The sequence below is a fragment of the Trematomus bernacchii genome, unplaced genomic scaffold (genome assembly GCF_902827165.1).
Source record: "Trematomus bernacchii unplaced genomic scaffold, fTreBer1.1, whole genome shotgun sequence".
Taxonomy (NCBI): Eukaryota; Metazoa; Chordata; class Actinopteri; order Perciformes; family Nototheniidae; genus Trematomus; species Trematomus bernacchii.
The window spans coordinates 1,433,783-1,457,208 of NW_022987727.1; the positions used below are offsets into that span (position 1 = coordinate 1,433,783).

Below are 23,426 nucleotides of genomic sequence, written 5' to 3' on the forward strand. Positions count from 1 at the left end.
CATCTAATGACACTAGTAAAGTACTGATGGATTGGAATACTGCATGTGTACGCGCATAATGTGAGTGCGCGCCTTAAGTGTTTCTGTGATTTACGGTCGGCTGTCCATTGTTTAAAACTGCATGCGATGACAACTGATGTGCTGGGGTCTGGTGGGCGGCAGAGGCAGGTATGCATGTGAGTGGGTGGGTGTGTTCGCATTGATCCGCTGCGGGACCGAGCCGCATTCTGATCGGCTGACCTACATTTTGAAAGACGCCTTCTCCCGTATTTGTGCTGTGATTGGGTGAACAGCAGCAAGCCTCCTCAGTACCATCTTTGTGCCCACACATTGAAATTGTATAAATGTATATATATTTATGTGGGCTAATAGGCCTGCTGGTATGAGTGAGCTATTGGGGACTGAGGAGATGTACAGTATGAAAGACTTGTATTGTGACATAGCAAATAAGTAATATATTGAGAAGTATCTGTGAATGCATTAAGACAACATGGAAAGAGATGTTGTTATTGATTATGTGTGTGTGGCTGTGTGTGTAGGGGAAGGTTTGAGGGTTTGGTGGGGGTCAACTTTGCTCTTTTTGGTCGACTGACCCCTAGAGCATCCATCGACCCCTTTATGTAAACCCATTAGAGCAGAGTGGCCTGATATTGGGGCATTAGACACACAATCAAAGCACACAAACACTTTCATGAGTAATCCATCGACACACACTTATTTTCAGTTTTAGTCCCAGAGGCCCAGCCACACTGTTTTTATCTGTGTGTTTAAGTTGGTCATGTGTTCTTAAACGGACTGGCTGTCAAAAGGCTGATAAACAATGATGGAGAGCAGAGGTGGTATTAGTAAGAGTATGTGTCGCGGCACATGTAGTGTGGGTGTCAGAATGTATGCACATGCGTCTGTTTAACGAAACATTAAACATCCATCATTATCTAACAAGTTCCAGATCAACTGTATTAGTCATATTGAAAGCAAGCCAACATTAACTTGTCTGTCTTGTGTGTGTTGTCAACTGAACAATATACAAACAGCCTGCTCAGCAGGGCCCACCCCTATCTAGATCCACCGCAGATTACCAGCAGGAACTTGTTCCAAAAGGCTGATTTGCAACTTGATGACATCACTGATTTGTGTTTGTCACACCCAAATCCTCTTTGATTTTTAAAAAATTAAATAAAAATGGCACACTGGTCACTTTGATTCAAACCAGGCCTGTGTCATAGCTGATATCATGCAGCTGTTTATGGGAAGTGTTGGTCACTGTAGCTCTGATTTGTTGAATGCATTAACAGTTTCTTGCCATCACATCAGCTGCTTCATTTGAGACCCACTCTGGTAATTAGAGCTGAAGTCCGTAATGTTTTAAATTAGTATATCTTAATTATGTCCATCTGTTTGGTGGGGAGCAGTGAGACGGTACATTCACCACGCTATTGAAAAATGTAAACGGGTTAGTCAGATGGCACCTGTCAGCTGACAGCTCCAATGTTCTTTTGTAAATAAAGCTGTTTGTTATTTACGCACACAAACACACAAATGTGTTTGAGTAAAGGGCTCAGGGTCAAAAATAGATCAAGTTGTTTTGGAAACACACTTTGTTGACTCAGACAATTGATAAACTAGACTTGGGTCAACGGCCTGTTGGCGAAGTTGTCGCACCCTCGTGCTTCCTGAACAGGTTTTATTAATCCTTAGCGCACCTACATGTCCACCCACCGGCAGATACATCTTAAAAGATTAGACATTAAAAGCCTTCTATCAACACAGGCGTATGATTTAAAGAAAAAATATGTCTGTACACATTGAAACTGCAGAGTAATGTCAAAACTATTTAAATCTCTTCTACTGGGTGTGCAGACGCTTGATACAGCACCAGACCAACCACGCCAGTTTATGTCTAACCTTTTCACAAAGGCTTTACTTGACTTACTCCCCATTGAAAGCCTTTTCAGGTCCATTCACACACGGGTTCATTTTGGATGTCAAAACAGTTACGGTCAGTGCATGGAAGACCAATATGGAGAAGAACACATGACCACAAGTGTTCTGCGGCCTCTGACTCTTGTTGTTTTGTAATTAAGTGAACAACTTGACTTGCACTGCCTACAAGGTCATTAGGGAGACCTGGGAGCGAAACAACAGATGCTTGTTGTAACCTGTGCTTGTAAGACACATGCACCTACCATTTTTTATTGGACACACAGGAGCCTGTGTTCACAAACAGAGCTCATATTTTCATGAGGTGGTGTTCCTGTGGTTTAGTGAGTTTCTCTGTTACATCAAAGTCAGAGCAGGACCTACAGCCAGACAACAGTGCACCGTAACAGGCTAAGAGAGAAAGCTATACGCCTAACCTCAAAGACCATGGAAGGAAATAACCTCTGGATGTCATTTTCACCTGATATTGAAGTACTTTTAGGAAATGTAGAGTTAGTTAAAAGTGCACACAATGTCCTGTATTGAAACTTTCAGAGTTTTCTTTGAGTTAAATGGAATGTGAGACCATTGGCAACAAACTCAAGGCCGCAGCTTCTGGTTTTATGGAACCTCTGGACCGGTCACTATATTTTTGTGTGTGTCTGTGCACTTGTGTGATGGTATGCATATGTGCGTCTGCATATGTTGGAGGATTAGGGAGTGGGAACCCAGAATACACTCGCTGGAATGTGAAGTGTGTGTTTTGAGCGGCCCGAGGGCAAGGAATGTCTACAGAAACTCACTGTAACAACTTGAAGTGGCATGACCAGAGTGCGTGTGTTATGAGTGACAGCAGGTGATGGGTGCAGGCCCCCGCTGGCTGCGCCCCCAGGGCCGGTCAGTCGCCACCACATGTGTTCCAGAATGCGCGCAAAAAAAAACATACAGCGACCTGTCTGTCCACCCCACAGCATGGGAGTAATGTGTGTGTTTTAATAGTTGTCTGTTCTATCTCAGCCAGAAAACGTGAAAGAGTATCTCTGCTCCAGTCAATGGGCCTTTCATTCTTTTTTGTTCAGGTGTTGTTTGGACAACCTTTGGCAGGTGCTTACTAGCGCTCTACTCGGATCTGTAGCCTCTTTGTGTAGCATGATGTGATTTAAACATAACATACAATCATATTTAATTCAAATGTTCTCACTTTCTTTTTATTTATATCCAAACTTATCTTCTCTTAAAACCAACTTGAGAGATACAGCTTTGCGCCTTAAGTACCATCAGCCTACAATCCACTTATCCACGCCTGTCAGCACAAAATGTTACATCTCACAGCAAAAGGAAAACTGACTGCTGTTGTCTGTACTAATCTGCAGGATTAACACATAATCAAGTTGTGACAGTAGCTAATTAACTGTCGTCATTAGGAAATACAAAACTGATCATAACGTTATAGGCAGAGGAGGGAAAAATATGTCTTTGTGTTGGGAGAGGTTGCACCCTGACATGTTATTTACAGATTTGTAGCAGTTGTTGTGACTGAGGCATGTTGAGCCACTGCCCTTTTCCCAAGAATGGCTTAGATCATGCTGACTTCATAGCTCCCCCATCTGCTGTACTATATGTGCATGCATATGTGTGTGTGACAGTGTGAGCTGGAGGGAGATAGTTCCCTGTTGTGATGCATTTGATAATGCTTCAACCACAGTTTCCTCATTACTGTAAATGAACACCATCGTACAATTTTCTGTCAATATCAGTATTAAACTTGGCTCTGTGCAACATTGTCTCTTCCTAAAAACCGGGTTAGCTGTATTGCATTTCATTCTTTGTTGTCGTTGACATGTCTGGAGGGAGCCCAGAGGAAATTCTACCCCAGGATCCAGCCCCTGTCCCGGGCCTCTGCGTGCCGGGGTTCCCCTTGTTAGCCCCGCCCCAGTTCTTAGCCCTTGAGTTGAGGCTGGGAAGCGCTCCACACTGAACCCCAGACTGAACTACTTATGGAGGTGATTTAAAACACTGTTCCACCTTGTCCCGGGAGTGCTGTCCCTCTTCTGCTTCCTGCTCTCGTGTAGAGAAGAAAAGGACTTTGGAAGAAGCTCAGGGTACTTGTGGAGTCAAGGGTTATTGGGTCATATTTGAGCTCTGCTGGTCACCACATTCATAACACACTTAGAAATGTTAAAGTCTTGTGAAATCTAGCATGTGTGACCTTATTTCTTGTACTCTTTACACCAAAAATCACTGAGTGGAGCAAATGTTAAACTATTCTCTCTCATTCTTATTTAGAAGTTTTGCAGTTCATGCTAAAGTTCAAAGGGAATAGTTTATATTGTGGCTGCACATATAGCCCTGCATCAGCAGTGTTTAGACTGGGGGCAGTAACCTTTCAACTTTAACCTTGTTTCAGCTTAGTGAGAAATAGACAAGTACAACAAAGAGCAGTATGTGTCTGGTGCCTCTCAAAGAATCATCCCCACACCTCTCCTTGCTCCTTCTGTTTTTCCTTATTGGGGCTTACAATGTGAGAAGATCAAGCTGACCTAGTTGGCGTCAGCATGATCAACAGTCACACACGTTTTGGATCCAAGAGTATTTCACCACTCAAAGTTCCTTATATGAAGCGTGGAGCCTTCCACCGTTCCGTCTGTCCTGTTTCATTTCACGGGCAAGAAGAGCCAAGTGGACGTGTTGAACTCTGAGCAAACCTCGTCCCTCCACCCTGGGGAGGTCATGAAGAGGGAAGAGATTAAAAGATAGATTTGCTGTCTGGGGAGAATTTTGCTGAAGCAATTTCTTCTTTTCCTAAGCTGTACAGTTTTAACCAATCTATTTCCACCTCCCCCACACTCAGTTTACTGACCAGGAGCCCTGATGCGTCTTAGTGCCTTTTCAGTGCAGTGACTTTCCATCAAAAAGCCCCAAGCATTTGCAGAATGTGTCCCCATCCCTGGAAGGAAACCTTGGAATAATAATGTTCCTCCACACACAGACACACACCTTAAAGCCAATAATACACAATATAGAGTAACCCTCAGTGGAGCAGTGACCTGAGCATAGCTGCCGTTTCCAGCATCTACTAACATCACACACTTCTGACAGCTAATTCAAGCTTCTCTCCAAGGGACAATGTCAATTTAGTGCATTCGGATGTGTATGCGTTTGTGAGTGTGTATGTGTGTGTGTTTGTGTCGGATGTCTCTGCGCTTGTGAGTGTGTATGTGCGTGTGTGTTTGTGTCGGATGTCTCTGCGCTTGTGAGTGTATATGTGTGTGTGTTTGTGTCAGATGTCTCTGCGTTTGTGAGTGTGTATGTGTATGTGTGTGTGTTTGTGTCCTAAACCCCCAGGCCATTGCTGGATCTGCCTGTCAAAAGCACAACAGGGTTTCTCCTCTGTGATGGCCATTTAGGGATGTGGCCTCGTATTTCCCTCCACACACACACACACACACACACACACACACATACATATATATATATATATATACACTTACAGGACCACTAGCCGCGGACCCTGGTCTGCTCTGATCCTGTTGGCAGATGGAATTAACAGTAATTACGAGCTCATTAACTCCAGCCCTTTCTGTAATCCTCTATAATGCCCAAATACTGCTGTGTGTGTGTGTGTGTGTGTGTGTGTGTGTGTGTGTGTGTGTGTGTGTGTGTGTGTGTGTGTGTGTGTGTGTGTGTGTGTGTGTGTGTGTGTGTGTGTGTGTGTGTGTGTGTGTGTGTGTGTGTGTGTGTGTGTGTGTGTGTGTGTGTGTGTGTGTGTGTGCGTGTGTGTCCGTGTGTCCGTGTGTCCGTCCAAGCAGTCATCACACATTGTTCCATTCCACATCATGGAAAACGGAACAGAAAGGAAATAATAAATAATAACGCTAAAGAGGAAATTAATTTCTCGTTTTATTATGTACTAAACGGCCAGCTGCTTGCACAATGTCGTTTTTAAGTCAGTCTTGTCAATGATTTACTGTTAGTGTTTAACAATACAACTCAGTAGAGAATCTCCATTGGGTTGCTAATTAAAAGCCATTTTCTTACAGCTGATTAGTCATACTCTAAGTTCCCAAGTGCCCAGACAACCGCATGTCATAATAAAAAAAAAGGCAATTTACTGCTGCTAAAAGTTAGCACAGCGTGTATAGCAGTGTGTCTTTTCTGAGAACTTACTGTGACTGCACTGCAGCAGATGGATGATACTTTATTAGAATAAGGAACTGAAATGACATTTGTAATCATCTGCCTGCATCTGAAGTCTGCATCCCAGACAGGAAATGTACACCATGATCACCATAGACACAATATTACAGTCTGCAGTGGCTGTCTTTACTTTACCTCCTGTGTCAGACTTTGAGGCTTTCAAGATATAAGAAGGGCTTGGCCTGCAGATGGATTTTTTCATAGCCGTATATGCTGCCGCAGTGAAGGATAACTAAAATATATTTGACCTACAGATAGTTTGAAAAGCTTATCCAGCCACACATAATAAATCTATAACATCCCAACTTCTCCTATGTCTTCTTACCAAAATCATTTTGTTAGAATAGTCTGCTATATGCTTGAGTACATTTTTATATCATTTATTTTATCTCAAAGGAGACAATTTACTCCACGTTCAAAATTAGCATAAAGGCAGTCCTTGTCTGGTGTTGTCAGGCATCCCACAATAATAATTATAATGATTATAATAATTATAATAATACAACTGAATGTACAATAGTTAAATATATAATACACTGTGGTCAAAGCATATAGAGTGAAAAGCTAGTCATAAGCCACCAAGGTGAATCACAAATCTGAGGTGTGTGTTTTTGTGTGAGTGTGTGTACAGTAATTGTGTGTGTGTTGGCTTCCTGACGATAAGCTGCTGTAGTGGTCCAGGGACCCATATTGTTAGCCATCTGTGCACACAGGCCACATATTCTCTCTCTTCCAATCTCATCAGGTGAATGCCCACCCACAGAAATTAGATTTTAAGATCACACACAAAATCAGCAGGATTTATACTATAACCATTGTGAGGTTTAATTTGACAGTACAGCATTTTTAAATACTTTTCCAGTTGGTCAGTGCATCCACAACTGTGTTAATAGAGAATAAGCGTCACATGATGGCGGGTGTGGCTCCTTCCCGTGCAAATTGGTCATTTGATCCTTTGAGTGTGTGTGTGGATGTGTGTTACAACAGGGTCATTGTATGTATTTGTGAAAACATCCCTGTTGCATCCACTTTTATGCCTCCAGACTGAATCCAGACAAATATCCAGAAAGGAAATCCTGCTGGAAATGTTGCTGTTAAATATCAAATGTTCCTCTTAAGTTGACCACTTAGTTGATCTCTTCCATTGAGATTGTGTTTGTCAAATGTTGTAAAGATGATTAATTAATTATTTATTAACCTTTACAGCTGCTGTGAAGTAAAACGTTGTATTTTTGTGTTAAAAGTTGGATCTTGTATTTAAGTTGGTTGGTTTTTGTGTATAGGCAGATTTGTCCTCTCTATGTCCCTCACGTGACACAGAGGCCATGTCTCCTGCTGTTTTCTGCCTCTTCAAACAGATGTGAGATCTCTCTGCGTTGTACAGACAATGCAACCTCTAGCACCAGTCTCACATATTTAGTCTTAAGAGATCTAATGATTTCAGCAGGCCTTTCATGTGTGCCCCCCTCCGGTTTGTGAGCCGACTGCCCAGTGCCAGCCTGGCAGTGCCCTACTTTCCATTTGCCTGAAAAGGCATCACTAGCACCAGGAACTCGTCTGATATAGCCATTTTGGGTTCTGCCATGTGACACTGGGGATTTTAATAGGAATGGAAAGTTCCTGTCTATTGTAGGACTGCAGAAACACTTTCCATGCTTTTACGAAACCGAGACAGACGGTGTCAAAATATCATCCCAAATAGAATGTGTTTAACCCCATGAGGGTAGAAAGAGTTGAACCCCTTTACTCATCTCACCATTACATTTGAACTGCTTCATTCACTAGATCTTAGCCTTTAGGTTCTGTTTATGTAATATTGCTATCATGTGCGTTAAAGGGTTTTCTGGTTAACAAGAATGTTATGTTTACATTCATTACCACTGTAAGCGTTGTATGACCCCGTAAGGCCTAATAAACGTCTCATAAAATGTTTGCAAAGCCCTCACAAACGTGTATTTTATATCTAGTTTGAGGTCTTATTCTTCACTTCCTTTGTCAGTGCATGGCAGCATTTCCCGTTACCACCACTTGTTGACCACTGGAACAATGTGATATTGGTAGGACCGTGTACTGCGTCATGCACAAGATAAATGATCCGCTCAAAGCAAAAAACCTCTACCAGAGGTCTAACACTCCACAGGGAGCCTTGAAGGGGACAGTACTGAACATTTATAATCATTTCACCTTGCTGGTCCGGTTAAATATTTGGCTTTTGTTTCTAAGTGAGCTATAATTAGATAGCAAGATTGATAATGACATTTTGCTTCTCCTTGGTATTGATCTGTCATTTACTGGCAGGCTTTGCATAAGTGCACTAACATTCTCTATAATGTGCTTTGACTATTGATCAGGTAATTACTTTGTTGTTTGTTTTGTTATTCCTTTCTTTGTTTGACAGGAAGACTGTCTCCTTCCATTATCACTACCCATCTCGTAACCATGCAGCAAAGTCAAGCATTACTTCGTTGTATCCATTTTGATTCCACTTGTCACAACAAAGCGGAGTATCACATTCCTTTAAATTGCCTCCATGCAGTTTTAACAAATCTTTGTTTAGACGGAACAGCTTATCAACCAATACTGTTAAGTCTGCTCCCTGGGCCTGGCAAGACTCCAACTCCCAGCAATCACTGCTCCCACAAACCGCAGGCTAAGCTGCTTTGTCAGTAGCTTTTTCTCCCTCCTGGTGTAGTGTATTTCTTTCTTTTACCCATCCCTCACCCTCAGAGAGGTCAGGAGAGAAGAGGAGACAGAGCGAGAAGGGAGGCAGAGCTCTCATAATGAGCAGCAAAAAAAGGCCATTCACATTGAGACCGGAGCAATTAGCTCCATCGTCTGAATAGTGGAGGAATACAGAGAGAAGCTTGTTAATAAAAGCTGACTATTAAGCTCAGCAGTAGCTATTCAGCGATTCTCTTGATATTTTCTGAGGCTCAGTGTTTGTGTGGGTGTGCGGGCTCTCTGCAGACGTCGAGGGACAAAGAAATCATGTCTCTGTGAAAGAAGGATGTTGTTGGTAATGACCACCATGACCTTTATCAAATCAAGAACATTTAAATAAAATATTCAAAGCATTTGAAATATTCTGCTGCTTGCGTTATATATTGTTACTTTCTGAGTGATGACGTATTCTAAGTTTGCTCTGGAATCATTGTGGCTTTTAGAGTAGGAAAGCACTTGTGTCCCGCTGGCTCGGGGTTAGGGATGACAGTATTCAGTGTGTCCATGTGGCATATCCTCAGCTCAGAGGGATGATGCATTTTGCACATGGTGCAGAGACGGAAATCTTCAGTCAGGTGAAGGTGAAGAATGACTTTAATCAAGCTCTTCTCAAGATGAATTGACACTTATTGCAGCCTAAATCGAATCAAGATTGATATTCATTTTGATCATGGGATTATAGTCACAGGTTCCCATTTTTCAATGACCTGCTCCTCTCCCTCCAGCTGTGCTCGAAAGCTTGTGATCTGGTTTAAAGTCACAATAGCCCAATGAAATGTAACATCCAGAAGGGCATTCGAATGTGGTTTATGGCCATGATTTACGCTCTGTCCTTTAATAAATCACACAATAATATATATGTGTTTCAAATCTGTAGCTGCTGGGTGATATTTTGAGTCTTGAATGAAGATATAATTTAAGGCTGGCTTTTTAAAATGAATACAAATGTGACAGGGAAGTGTAGCTTTAAAATGGTGCTGGCTGTAAGACATAAGCTTATCTATGGAAGGGGTGATGTAGATGAATTGGGTGCTAATATTATCCCCCAGTCTCTGCAGCTGCTCCTAAAGAAAGAAAAAAGATAAGGTGGAGCAAGGAGAGATTATAACAGGAGTTTTTTTTTTAAAGCTGCTGGTGGAAGTTTTTAGGGAGAGTTGAGAGACCTCTTGAAAGAGTTCCTCATCTCCTGAGATTTTGAGGATGTTTTCTATGTCTTCAACAGCACTTCTCTTTCCACTTTAGCTCTCTCCTTTCTCCTCCCTCACACGCCACTTCAGCCTCTACTCTTGAGTACCTCGTGGTTCATCGCCCTCTTTTCAAGCTTCCTTTTATCCTTCCTAGTAGAGTTGATGGAGGACTATAGATGGCAAACAAGAGCTGGAAGACATGCTGGTGGATTTGGTGCAGCCGTATTTTGTCGAAAGCCGATGGAGGATATCAGGTTTTGGCCTCGAAACGAGAAAGTGCTTTTTGGCCAACTACTTTAAGACTGACTGGGAAAGTGTGCATTTGCATTAGGCCTAAAACCTTCAGCAGATCTTTTCTGAGATCTTTTGGAACTTGAGCAAAGGATTCCGACTCACAAAGACCCGTGGTCCATTGAAGTCTGATTGAACATCATTTCTGCAGATTGAAGCTGAAGTCATTGCCAAGACAGTCCGACTGAAATTCACACACATAAACAAACTGTATGATTCCTTATGTTGCTCTTGGCAGTCACATTGTCTCAACCCGCTTTGATTAAGGTCCGTTTATTAAAAGTGAAATAAAATACTTTTATAAAAATACATTCATAAAAAAATGATAATTTTTTTTTTCCCTTCTTTTTTTTAACTTATAAAACCACACTCCAATGGAAACCCAATCTTTTGCAACTCAAATGCCATAACATCCGTAGTGCACATATGCAGATACAAAAGATTAAAAATACGAATTTATTTCAACGCATCGTCTCAACCCTTACTCTTTCTCTTTACTTTCCGAGAGTATTTCACCCTTTAAGCTGGTGCTGTCTGTGATGTTTGACCCCTGACCTCGTCCCTCTCCTCTGCGGGTTCCTCTTTTTACATCTGTCGTCTGAGTGACACCTGTTTTTGTTCTGTTTCCTATCAGATCTGAATTATATATCATCGTCATCCTTCAAAAAACCTCTGGTGGACACCAAAATAGCTTTGAAGTGAATAACAGGATATTCATAAAGGTGTAAACCACAGCTGTGTTGAGGACGATTATCTCAAATAAATAAGTTGAGGAATGAATCACATCCACTCCAGATAACAGCAAAGTTTATAAGTTCCTTAGCACATTTCTGTACTTGGGAGTAATAGAAACATCATATAAAACAGGAATCTCACATCCGCTTTATACAATTACATCATTTTTACACGGTTGTTAAATCTCTAATTGAGTCTTAAAATGACATATTTTGTTATAAAACGAATTGTTAGATCATCTGTCGGTTGATAAGATAATTCAACTTTTTCAGCGCATATCTTTCTGAGTTTTAAGTCAAATATTCAGCAACAAACAATTATATGAGCTTACTATAGTTCTATAAAGAACTTGTAAACTTTTATTTGAAAACAAAACATGTGGAGCTTTATGACGTTTACATGTTCAGGAAGTGTAAGTCTGCTCTCGGATGTGTCTATTCCAATCTTACATTTGCCCTTTAACCTACTCTGGCATATAGACAACGCAGCGTGACAGCCACTTCAGACGTAAAATCTCGTCTGCTCTTTTTTTGTGTCTACATATCCACAGGCCAGATAGGGAGGGCTTTCCCTTCGCCCCTCTCCCCCTGATCCCCTTCCTCAAGTCCCCCAGGGTACAGAGTGACCCACACAGGCACGCATCCGGAAGGCCCACTCGCTTTCTCTCCCCGGTGCCACAGTATACATGACCTCATTAGCAAGGCCCCACCCTCTTAACGTGTTTTACACTACAGTACGAATATCAGTCTAACCTATTGACCCTAATAAGATACAAAACCCCAACCCCCTAACTTCCTTAGCATGACCTACATAATCTATACGAGCACATGTGGATGTATACCACATACCCAAACATCAGATGTGTCTTTTTCTCCCCCACTCATTCCTAAAAGTCTTTGTGTTGAACCAGATGAGACATATGTTCCAATTATAATATGCTTGATAGGTCATATTACTGTAGATATAGAATGTCATATATGTTATCACCGCACAGGAAATGGTCAATCAATCACAATTGATTTGTCAAAGCAGAAATCCAAACTGAATTGCTTGAACTGTGCAGTCCTACAGGAGATGAAGAAGTCTATTAAAGATGTAGAAAGGCCAACTTCTCCACTGACCATAAACAAAATCTAAAAAAATATAATGCAGTCATTAGATATATTAGCTTTATTTCATGGGTTTAAAATAAGAGAACTGTCAGACAAAACAATAAGTACAACAAACTCAAATATATGCATGGCAAATCAGCAAAATAACAATGAAATTACACAAAAAACTAGTTGGTGTTGTTGTTCAGATCCTGGCAGCAATTTCGCAAATGTTTATGGTTTCTTGGTATATGGCACAACAGTAGTTGACCATAGTGACACATTAGCGTATTATTAAATATATCGATATTGACCGAACTAGAAAAGGTTTAGTTGAATGTTGAAGAGAAATGGGTACATAAAATGTTCAACATTGGCTCCTGAAATAGTTCCTGAAATGCATCAAACATCTGACCTTCTGGGTGCTATTTTTCTTCAATTACATCAATACTTTTGTTTTTAAATATACATAAGTAAGCTCTTTAGAACAGACTCAAGCTGCAACCTGTGCATGTCAGGATTTTAAGAACAATTAATATTGTGGGTGAAGAGAAAAGCAGCTAAGCAGAGCAGATGTATTCCAAGGGAACAGACTTCACAGTCCTGGCACGGACTCCTCTCCTTCAAGCCCTTGTGGGCGCATGCATCAGTGTATGTTCTCCAGTGCTATTTTTGTATGTGTGTGTGGGCTGAGATCATTTCAAGAGCGCTCCAAACTTCAGTTTGCTAGTGTGAAAGTTAAGTATATAGAGCAGGCGGCGTTCTAAATGAGGTCTATGAATATTTAATCAAAAGACAAACGGGAAGACATGGAGCCAAGTGAGCCAACCGCTGATGTAACTGAGCCGGTGGAGCTGCGAGAGTTCATGCAGTGTATAACCTCAAGGCAATATCCAGTTAATTGTAACTGATTGTTTTGTTTTTGTCAGATATTCTTGAGCATAAGAGCATTTGGTGGAATGTGATACTCGATCGATCTTAACAGGGAAACAGAATTAGCTTCTGTCCGCCCTTGGAGTTGGAAAATATCTGTTGTCTTGATCAAGGACACTTCAGAAAGGTGGATGCTTGATGGCATTGGGAATTAAACTCCTGTTTCCCAACCGGTGACTTCTACCCAACCACTCGGCCAAATTTGTACACCCTAAAAATAGGAGCACATCTCCACCGTCCGTCTGGATTGAACCTGCAGTACACTAACAGTCTCGCATTCAGCACAGATGCACTGTTGTAAGGATGATGAAACAACATTGTTGATCACAGAGAATAGCAAATAGCTCCTAACTACAAGATAAGGCCCATTAATTCAGTGGTTACCAAACATTTTTAAGACCTACACCTTCATTAAGTATGCATTACCTATCTATTGTAACCATTGATCTAGTCTTTGTTTTAGCTAAATGTTTGAGAAATAGTTACTTTTAGATTATTATCTGAAATCACTAATTACTTATTTTTTTCAAATGAGTTGAGCTACTCCACAATATTTCCATCTACCCTTTGAAATGTTTTTATCTATGTATATATTCTCTGACACATTTTCTTTCTCATTGTTTCTTTTAGTTGGGACGAGAGCAGTTCCATCAGCAGCGGTTTGAGTGACGGCTCAGACAACCTCAGCTCTGAAGAGTTCAACACGAGTCCCACTCTCAACTCCCTTCCTACCACTCCCATTGGTTCTCGCAGAAACTCAGCCATCGTGGTAAGTCACACACACAGATGGACATCCACCTACCATCATGTTATACAGATAGATAGTGTGTGTTGGTTACACAAGCATTGATTCAGCTGTTAATCCAGTGAGGTGTTGATGAGGTGCTGAATGATGTGTCATACACACTGTCAGTATAGAAAGGACACACGTTTACACAACAGGCAGCAGGACACTGGCATCAGAGACAAAGCCTGATTAAGTATTCTACACACACCCATTATATTTATCACGTCTGCAGCAATCAATGTTCGCCGCAGCGCACATACATACACACATGATGCTGCGATGTTTAAAAAGGCTCCCTTTTGTTCCATGTGTTTTTTTAACTGCATTAAAAGCTCTTTTTTGCTATAGTAATTAGGGTTATTATTAAGGTTTTGGAGTGGATCATCTGAAAATGATCAACTAGTGTGACCGTAGACATAGTTGTTGGTCATTCATGTAGAATAATCCATTCAAAAAACATAATACCATGTTATTGCTGCTTGAAGGGATTACCAGTTCAGGTTCACACATTTCTTTAAAGGATTTAAACCACCTGATTCAGCTGATCTGGACGTCTTTTGCCCAGTTCAATCGTATAATAAGCCCATTGAAACCACTGCTTGATATCTTTATGTTAAAAGTACCTTGAAGTGTACTTGCATACACTATGTGAGCTGTAGTCTTAAAAGATTGCTGTGGAGCCTGGAGGTCTTGGGACTCATGACCTTAATGCTTATAAAACAATCTCCTTGAGGTTCTTTAAGGCTCATTTGGAGCTGTAAAGGTTCCAGACAGTGTGTGTGCTTGTGAGTGTCTGATGTAGGTCACACCTCCGCAATGTGGCGGATGTAGTGGGATATAAGAGAAAGAGAGACAACCAGAAATGGAGGGAAATGGATAGAGAGTAAGCCAGAGGGAATCAGTGTAACCATGGCAACTGAAGTACAGGGATGCTGAGCTTGCTGGTCTTTGTCTCCTCCTGTATTTTGAAGGACAGGTCTAGAACGGCCATCTGCACACACACACACACGCGCACACACACACACACACACACACACACACACACACACACACACACACACACACACACACACACACACACACACACACACACACACACACACACACACACACACACACACACACACACACACACACGGGGCCATCTGCAGTCCTGCATCCGGGCCAGCGAGCCGCAAGAACCGGGTTGCCTCCCTCCACGCCTGGTTGCAGTAGTCATAGCAACCCCATAACCCCCCCCTATGGCATCATTACCATGGCAACCAAGCATCACCTCATCATGCACCCCACATTGTCTAATACACATGGCTCAATGCTCTCTCGCCATTCTCAGCTCACGGCTTTTTCTTTATCGGTTTCTCTTCAGCTTTGTGTCCCAAAGTCATTCTTTTGTCTACATTTCCTCCTCCTTATCACGCCTCCTTTTCCCTTTTTGCTCCTGTTGATTTTAATTCCCTCAAAGGCAGCTCTGGCTTTACATCCATTCCTCATCTCTCCCACATATTGCATAATGCGCTCAAAAAAGGATATGAGGGGGGGTGAAAGACAGGAGCTCTAAGAAGAAAGGTTTGAAGGAGAGAGTGAAAGCCATAGATTTGTGTGTGTAGGTGGTACAAAAGCTGAGATTTCCTCATTTTGCACATGTAGGTGGATCAAGTAATCAAGTTAACATACCTTGTTTTCCCAGTACCTCTTTTGTGTGTGTGTGCCTATCTGCCTATAAGTTTATATTATCATCGTGTTATTCCACGGCTGGACAGATGTCTATCTCGTCCCTGCCTGTTTCAATAATCAGGGAATGTGTGTGAGGAAATGACAGTGTTTTATCAACAAGGTCTGGTCAGACACACACACACACACACACACACACACACACACACACACACACACACACACACACACACACACACACACACACACACACACACACACACTCCCTTACTCAACTCTGTTCCTCAAGTGATGTGAACCTGCCCATGGGGTCTATTGGTTTTAATAAAAAAGGAATTCAGCATATGAGTCCTCATGAGAACGGCTGGGTGCAAGATCCTGAACTTGCGTGCACGCACACACACCTCATGAGGCATTGTTCAACTTTCAGTCTCCTACAGGGGGGAGAATAATCTACCTCTGTAGTCATATCTGTCCCTCCTATCAATCCTCACACACTTAAACAGGGATTGTGTATTTTGTATTTTTTTACGAATCTAAACTGACTGAATGCTACCCAAAATTAGTTTTTACTCTCTCAAATCCTTTGTCGTTAATTTCAGATGTATTCACAACTTACACACACAGAAGACCTTGACTCAATAATGTCCACACAAAAGAGTTTCTTGGTTCACTCGGTTGGACATGCTTTTCTGCTTAGAAAGCATCAAGATGATAAATTAAATACACAATGTTTTGCATACATTTTCCAATGAGTTGTTCCATTGCCTCATTCTTTCCAGTCTCCTAAACTAACATTGATTGTGTCAGAGAATGAGTCAGAAACATCCAAGAGAAGCCAGATTTTTTAGTTACTAAAAAACGTTTACTATAGAGGTGGGGTTTGGAGTACTACACTTAAAGATGGATATTGTTTTATTATATTCTTACCAGTGGCACACAAAACATTTCATTGCTTACCTGTAATATACTGTTCCTGAATAGAAGATATATAAAACACAATAATGGCTCTTTGTTCTCTGTGTACAGAAGTCAGATCTCACAGACTCACCTCTATATATAATGTTATAACATAATATAATATTTTCTTGTCCCAGTCTGTCTCTAAGCATCTGTCTGTATTTGTCATTCAAGATGCGTACAGATGCAGAGAAGAGATCACTGGTGGAGAGTGGTTTGTCCTGGGACGCTGACGATACCAAACCCGGCCGCAAGAGCCACGGCAGCAGCGTCTACGATACTGGAAGTCTCAAATCTGAATCAGCCAATAAATGGAAAAAGACACGGACGCCGGGAGAGGGGCTGGAAGGAGGGAAGGGCGAACTGAAGAAACCTCACACCCTGGGTCACGGAAATATGTTGAAGAAAGGAAGAAACCCACCTGTGGGAGTCACCTCGCCGATCACACACACCTCTCAGAGCGGGCTGAAAGTGGCAGGTGAGAGGAGAAACACACATGCACACACAGACACAGTGAGGTGTAATATATATAGCGCGCTGAGACAATAGCTAAAGGCAGGAGGACCTATAGGTATAGTTTCATAACTTGAGCACACTGACACATTGGCTGTCTTTTAATATTCCCCTTACTCTGGCAGTCTCACACCCCCGCACAGACACACTCTCTGTCTTTGTCCCACACATTCATCCACAGCTGCAGCCCACCCTCCAGGCCTTTAGAAAGTGGTGCCATGTATCAAACGCCCATCACCACCCACTCCCTTCCTGCCAACTCACCACACACACACACACACACACTCACATTGCACACACTGACCATCAGTGTGTTTTTTTTCGTCCTATTGGTCCAGCCTTTCCTTTATTTTTGTACCGGACAGAGTGAATTTATAGCACTTAAATAAAGGCCTTGTACCCAAAACAACTGGACCAGAGACAGTGTGTGTGTTCATAACAGGCTGTGTGTGTGTAAGTGCAGACCCATTTGAGATTGTGCCAGCCTTAAAGAGTGTCACCCATCGCACTTAACACACACACACACTCTCAATCACACGCACAAAGAGCACAATAGTGCCGATTGTGCAGCTGCTTTTTAAGCACACCATCTGGGTGCTGTTTACGTTAACACACACACACACACACACACACACACACACACACACACACACACACACACACACACACACACACACACACACACACACACACACACACACACACACACACACACACACACACACACACACACACACACACACACACACACACACGTACACACATAATAGACAACAACAGGATATGAGTTGTGCCAGTCTAGATACATTGTGTCTGTGTAAACTGCCCTCTCTCAGTGGGACTGTCCTGTGTTTGCACTGCCAGCTGTTGAACTGACAGATATGCCAAACAAGTGTGTTGAACCAACCTGTGATCTGTGTGCCCGCCTGTTGTTGTTATTAATGCGAACAGTATGAATCTGCCACCAAGGCTATTAATTCTTTCTGCCACAGAGTTTCAGACTCTAATTAATCAGATGATGAAAACAAGTGAAAGCGCACTCAAAGGTTGATCAGTGTGGAGCAGCAGCAGACATTCTTAGATAGTTGGAGACAGTCTCTACAGCTCATACTGGAGATCAGTTTATTGCTGAGGTTTTGCTGGATTCTGTGTAAATATGTGTGTGTCTGCATTTCTGTGGCATTGTAGGAGACATAGTGTGAAAAGAAGACACTACATTTCTAGGGATAGATAAACACTTACTGTATACTACTTCTATAGTACATTGTTTGCACTATATACAGTACTAACCATATGGTTTACTTTATTTGCATTAGTTTGGTTTATTTTATGTAGAGCTGTCAGTGCTGATGCATCAAGTATCTTTCTGTTTCCTCTCTTTCACATGCTCTCACACTGACACCTGTAGGTACATTCAGCTATGTTTCTCCAATAAATGTTTACATACCTCTTACATAGACACAAATAAACTGTATCTTAACAACCACAAATACAAGTACACACATGTTTATGGTGTTGATGGAAGATAATGTGGAGTCTAGAGCTAAAACTATCCCTGGGAAACTGCTGTGAATCATTTACAGGAATATGAGTGTTTGTGTGTACCGGCACATCATTTCATACTGCTCTCCCTTCTACCACAGTGGCCTTAAATAGAAGAAGACTTAGAAAGGTGAATATAAATGAGCCAGACAGCAGTGTTAGAAATGTTATGCAAAGGATTTCTCTATCTGTCTTCAGTTGTCTATCTCCTCAGACATGCAGGCCCCTTGCGTTGAGACGTGTGGCGAATCATGGTGTCATCTTAACACCATGCTGACTGTGTCAATCTGCGAGCTTCTCCATCTCCACAGCCAGTGTCAGTAAATCAGGCTTCATTTATGTCAAACTTAATTTCTACGCCTGGATTCTGTCACTTTGTGTGCTAGCTTCTCATTGCCCTTTTGGCAGTGTGTGTTTCAGCAGCTAATGTTCTTGGAACGTGCAATGTTGCGGTTATACGAGGGATTGAGTTTATTACTTGACATGTAAATTCAATTTTCACATTTACAAAAGAACTCCAAGTGCAGTGTTGTCAGTGTTACATTCCTATAAGATCCAATCACAGAGCTGAGTGTGTGTGGTATATATGTCTGGCCCTTTGCGTGTATATTTTGCGGGCTTTTTCAATACCCTTAAGTGACTCCAGATGTCCCAAGGCAGCACGCTGGTGGGTCCCATTCAACAGCAGTTCTTTGACTCTGTTAATGCCTTGTATGTAAACCTCTCATAACAACTCCCATTAGATACAAATTAAGAGCGTGGGTAGTGAAGGCTCGCAGTTGGGTGGGCGGTGCATACAGCGCACATCTGTCTAATATTTTTTTTTCTCATAATAACTTCCAAACAAGTCCAGTAAGTTAGCCAACTGGGAAATGTACAGATGGGAACAAAATCACATTATTTTCCTTCAACCTCCTTTCCACAAAGTTATCACGCACTCCGCCCTTTTCCCCAAAAGACATCTCAAGAGTGGAGAAACTCAGTTATACTGGGTGTTTCATGCACTTTTGTGCCCGCAGACACGCTTCATGAATGTGAACATCAGTTTTCCACAGCCGTGCTACTCATGATAATCTCGGCCCTCTGCAGCTGTGACACACAGACGTGCACTTACTGGAGAGCCAGAGAAAACAGTTTTAGTTCATCAGGATGGAAAAGAGGAGTAACCACATGATAACAGTGTGTGATGGTGAAACTGCCTGAAAGTCCTGCCTACTCACTGTCTGTCTGCTCGGACAGGGATGTGTTTTTATCAGCAGACAGTCAGACCCTGTAGGTGGGTAGATAAGATATCACTTCCTAATATGGCTTGGTTAGTCACACTCACCAACAGAGTCTGCTCTGGTTTTAAACTTTTCAAGCTACTCATCAGTTTTTTTTCTAATGTTTTTTCCTTCTCTACCTCTTTAGGTACCGTAAAGTCAGATGGGAAGCCAATGGATAAGTCTCGGTTAGCAGTGAAGACCTCTGGCCTTCAGCGCTCCTCTTCTGATGCCGGTAAAGAGCAACAAAATGGCAGCGGTGCTGGTGAGCAACGTAAACCTCCATCCGGCCTCCTCCGGCCCTCAACTGGTGGAAGCTTTGGCTTCAAGAAGCCTGCCACAGCAACTAATAATGGCACAAACAATACTAGTATGTGTGCCTCTGCAACTGTGGGGAAGATTCCCAAAACGTCGGGTATTCCTGTCAAACCAGTGGCAGTCGGGGGTGGTGGTGGAGGACGTAAGACGAGCCTAGATGTTTCAAACAACGACCATAGTGGTTTTCTGTCTGCAAATGCCAGGACGTCTCTCCAGTACCGCTCTCTGCCTCGTCCAGCAAAGACAAGCACCCTGACTCTGACTCGGCCCAGCTCAGCTCGCCCAATGAGCACCACCATGGACACCAGCACGTCGCTGACCAAACCACCCCATGGCTCCCGGCTCAAAGAGCCCGCCTCTGGGATTGGTTCAGGGTTGAGTAAGGCAGGTGGTCGTGGGATCCATAGTCACGGTCCTGTCAATCAGACAGACAGAGAGAAAGAGAAAGAAAGGGCCAAAGCCAAAGCTGTAGTGTCTGACTCTGAGTGTGGAGGCGGGTCTCTGAAGGGCAGCCCTACTCAGACCCCCTCAGAGAACGGAGGGAAGCTACAGGGCCTGAGACCTCCCAGCAGTGGGAAGGGCCTGGATCTGCCCTCACCCAACACACACAGGTAAAGCTTTTCATGTGTTAACACAGAATACACAGTCTGTGGTGCAATATATGAGTATTATTCAACACAATTTCACATATGGATGTGCAATGCTTTACATTGTCTGTTTTTGTCTTTAGATTATCTGGGATTCGCAGCCTGGCAAAGCCTCCATCAATGGCCCAGCTTGACAAGCTGAACTCAAATAGTCTCGAGATGGGAATCCAAGACTCCCTTCCACCCAAGATCCCTCCGTACTCTAAGCTCCAGGACCTGGCCAGCTCAGGAGGCAGCTCCACGGGCCCCTGCCTGACCCCCAGCCCTGCGCCTTTACTCAATGTGAACTCTTCAGCCTGCTTCTCAGGCTCAGGGACTGGGTTGGGGCCCCGGCAGGTCTCCTCTCTCGGGGTTCAAGGGGGCGGAGGGAGCACCTCTCCGCTGCTCTACCCTCGTCTGTCTGGGCTGCATCGCAGCATGGAGTCACTGCCGCTCCAGATGAGTCTAGTCCCAGAGCGCCAGGGGAGGGAGAAGAAGGGGGAGAGGGAGAGTTTGGTGAGGGGCTACACCACATTAGAGTCCCGGCACAAAGATAGACATGAAGACAGAGGCCCTCCGGCCAGCTGGAGCTCTGGAAGTAAAGTCTCATTGTGTCTCACGGACAGGTGAGTTTCAATAGTCTGCACCCTCAAACACATTACTTTTACTATATACGAACTGTACATGCAAAGCAGATGTTTTGTTGTTCCTTTTTGTAATGCTGCTATGTACTTCCACCTACTGGTCAGCTGAGGAACTGCACCCACATTATTAACTGTTCAGGGAGGCAGCAGTGATCAGAGCAGCTCTTTGATATCTTATTAATTGTAATTTATGCAACAATCATGCACATTCCCCCCCTCATTCAGTGGGAACGTGGAAAGGCTATTTGTTTGGCATCATCACTCATCATGAGATGATAAATATTGGCCAAAAGATAGAATACGGTTTAATTAGAAGGATTAAAATCATATTTACATTATGAACGTACACAACAAGTTAAGGCAAACACAAACACACACACACACACACACACACACACACACACACACACACACACACACACACACACAAACACACTCTAAGGGGTTTGTCGGCTATTATTACTACAGGGCTATTATCAGTGTTGTACAGGCCCCAATGACTTAAGTCATAATTACGGGCTGACACCAGCTGTCTGCCAGTTGTGCGGAGCGTCTTTGTGCCTGCTGCCTGTTTTTGAGAGTTTAATAACTCCCTGCAGCAGTCGTTAAATAATGTCATTGTTTAATCTCCACAGTTCTCAAAGAGACAGAAACACACTGCCAAAGAAAAGTTTAAGGTAAGAGGACACACACACAAACTCTTATACACCGCACTGTCATGAACTAATAGTTTGAAGCAATTTTGGCACAGTTTCTTAATTGCACACAGAAAGAGAAACAATGGATCCTCAGTTAATGACAGATTGTGTTAATCCTCATCATTCCTGTCACTTAAAACAAATAATCTTCAAACCTTTCAAAATGGTATCTCTTTGTGCCCCAGTGGAAACACATTGTCTTTCCACAAATGTATACATACTGTTACTGACTCAAGTATATGAAGGCAGTATATAAAATGTAATAAATATAAAGATATAAAAGATATATGAACAATAACTTGAACTCCTACGTATTCATACATGGATCTAAGCTTTTAACATGATGTGCCAAATTCCAGTACAAGACGAGAGATCTTAAATTAAGTGTATTTATTGACTAGGAGGGACACTGACTTTCCTCTTTATCTGTGCACTCTCAGCGTTGAGGAGGAAGGGAAGGAGAAAGGAGAGAGGAGACACTCTCATACTATTCTGGGTATGACCGACTCGCTCACTCTTCCACTTCTGTCCTCACCCACCTCCCTGCCCCGCACCTCCAAGACCAGTATGGGTGAGTCTAATCATATGCTCTGACACATTTACCAACTAAAATAGCATTACACTAGTAATCTATTACATGTTTAACATTGCTAACTGTCTTCCCTTCGCCCCTCTGCTCTCTCACTAGTACCCAGCCCTGTTGGCGGACCTCCGAGGATGACCCGCTCCAACAGCATCCCCACACACGATGCCTCTCTGGAGCTGTATGGAGCCTCTCCACTCGGCAGCACCATGTCGCTCGCTGAACGCCCCCGCAGCATGGGAATGGTTCGCTCCGGATCCTTCAGAGACAAGGAGTCAGACGAGGGTGAGCCCACTGAATTATTTTGAAGTCTGTTTATGTTCAATATTATTGTGCCACTCAGTTTCCAACTGGTTAATTTTTTTGTTCTTAATTGTATCTTTTTTAGTTCATGGGTCTGTACTCTCACTGGCATCAAACGCCTCATCATGCTACTCCTCGGTGAGTGTGGGCAGCATGCAGAATCAGGTAGCTAACCCTCAGTATGTTTGAGGTGTATTTATGTGTTTGTATATGTGGATGCTTGTGTACAGTGATGATTTCCTCTCGTTTCACACTTTAAAGGGTGACAAAGACGTCCTCTTCTTCTCTCCTCTCTTCTCTTCTCCTCTCCTTTTGTCTAATCTAACATATTTTTATTCCCACTGCTTTCGAAGGCTGAGGAAAGGATTCAGGGAGAGGTAAGCGTGTTCTCTCCAGCTCTTTCTTCTTCTTCTCTCTCCTCCTCATCCATCACTCTCATCTCTG

At 42.7% G+C, this 23,426-nt stretch overlaps 1 protein-coding gene across 1 annotated transcript in view; it reads left to right on the top strand.

The window, feature by feature from the left end:
* LOC117494053 (neuron navigator 1-like) overlaps window positions 1–23,426 on the top strand; it is a 93,998-nt gene that overhangs the window by 60,046 nt on the left and 10,526 nt on the right. Inside the window, 8 exon segments of the mRNA XM_034144715.1 lie at window positions 13,706–13,844; window positions 16,668–16,971; window positions 19,959–20,739; window positions 20,859–21,380; window positions 22,034–22,075; window positions 22,537–22,667; window positions 22,785–22,964; window positions 23,068–23,147. Coding sequence (XP_034000606.1) covers window positions 13,706–13,844; window positions 16,668–16,971; window positions 19,959–20,739; window positions 20,859–21,380; window positions 22,034–22,075; window positions 22,537–22,667; window positions 22,785–22,964; window positions 23,068–23,147 — 2,179 coding nt within the window.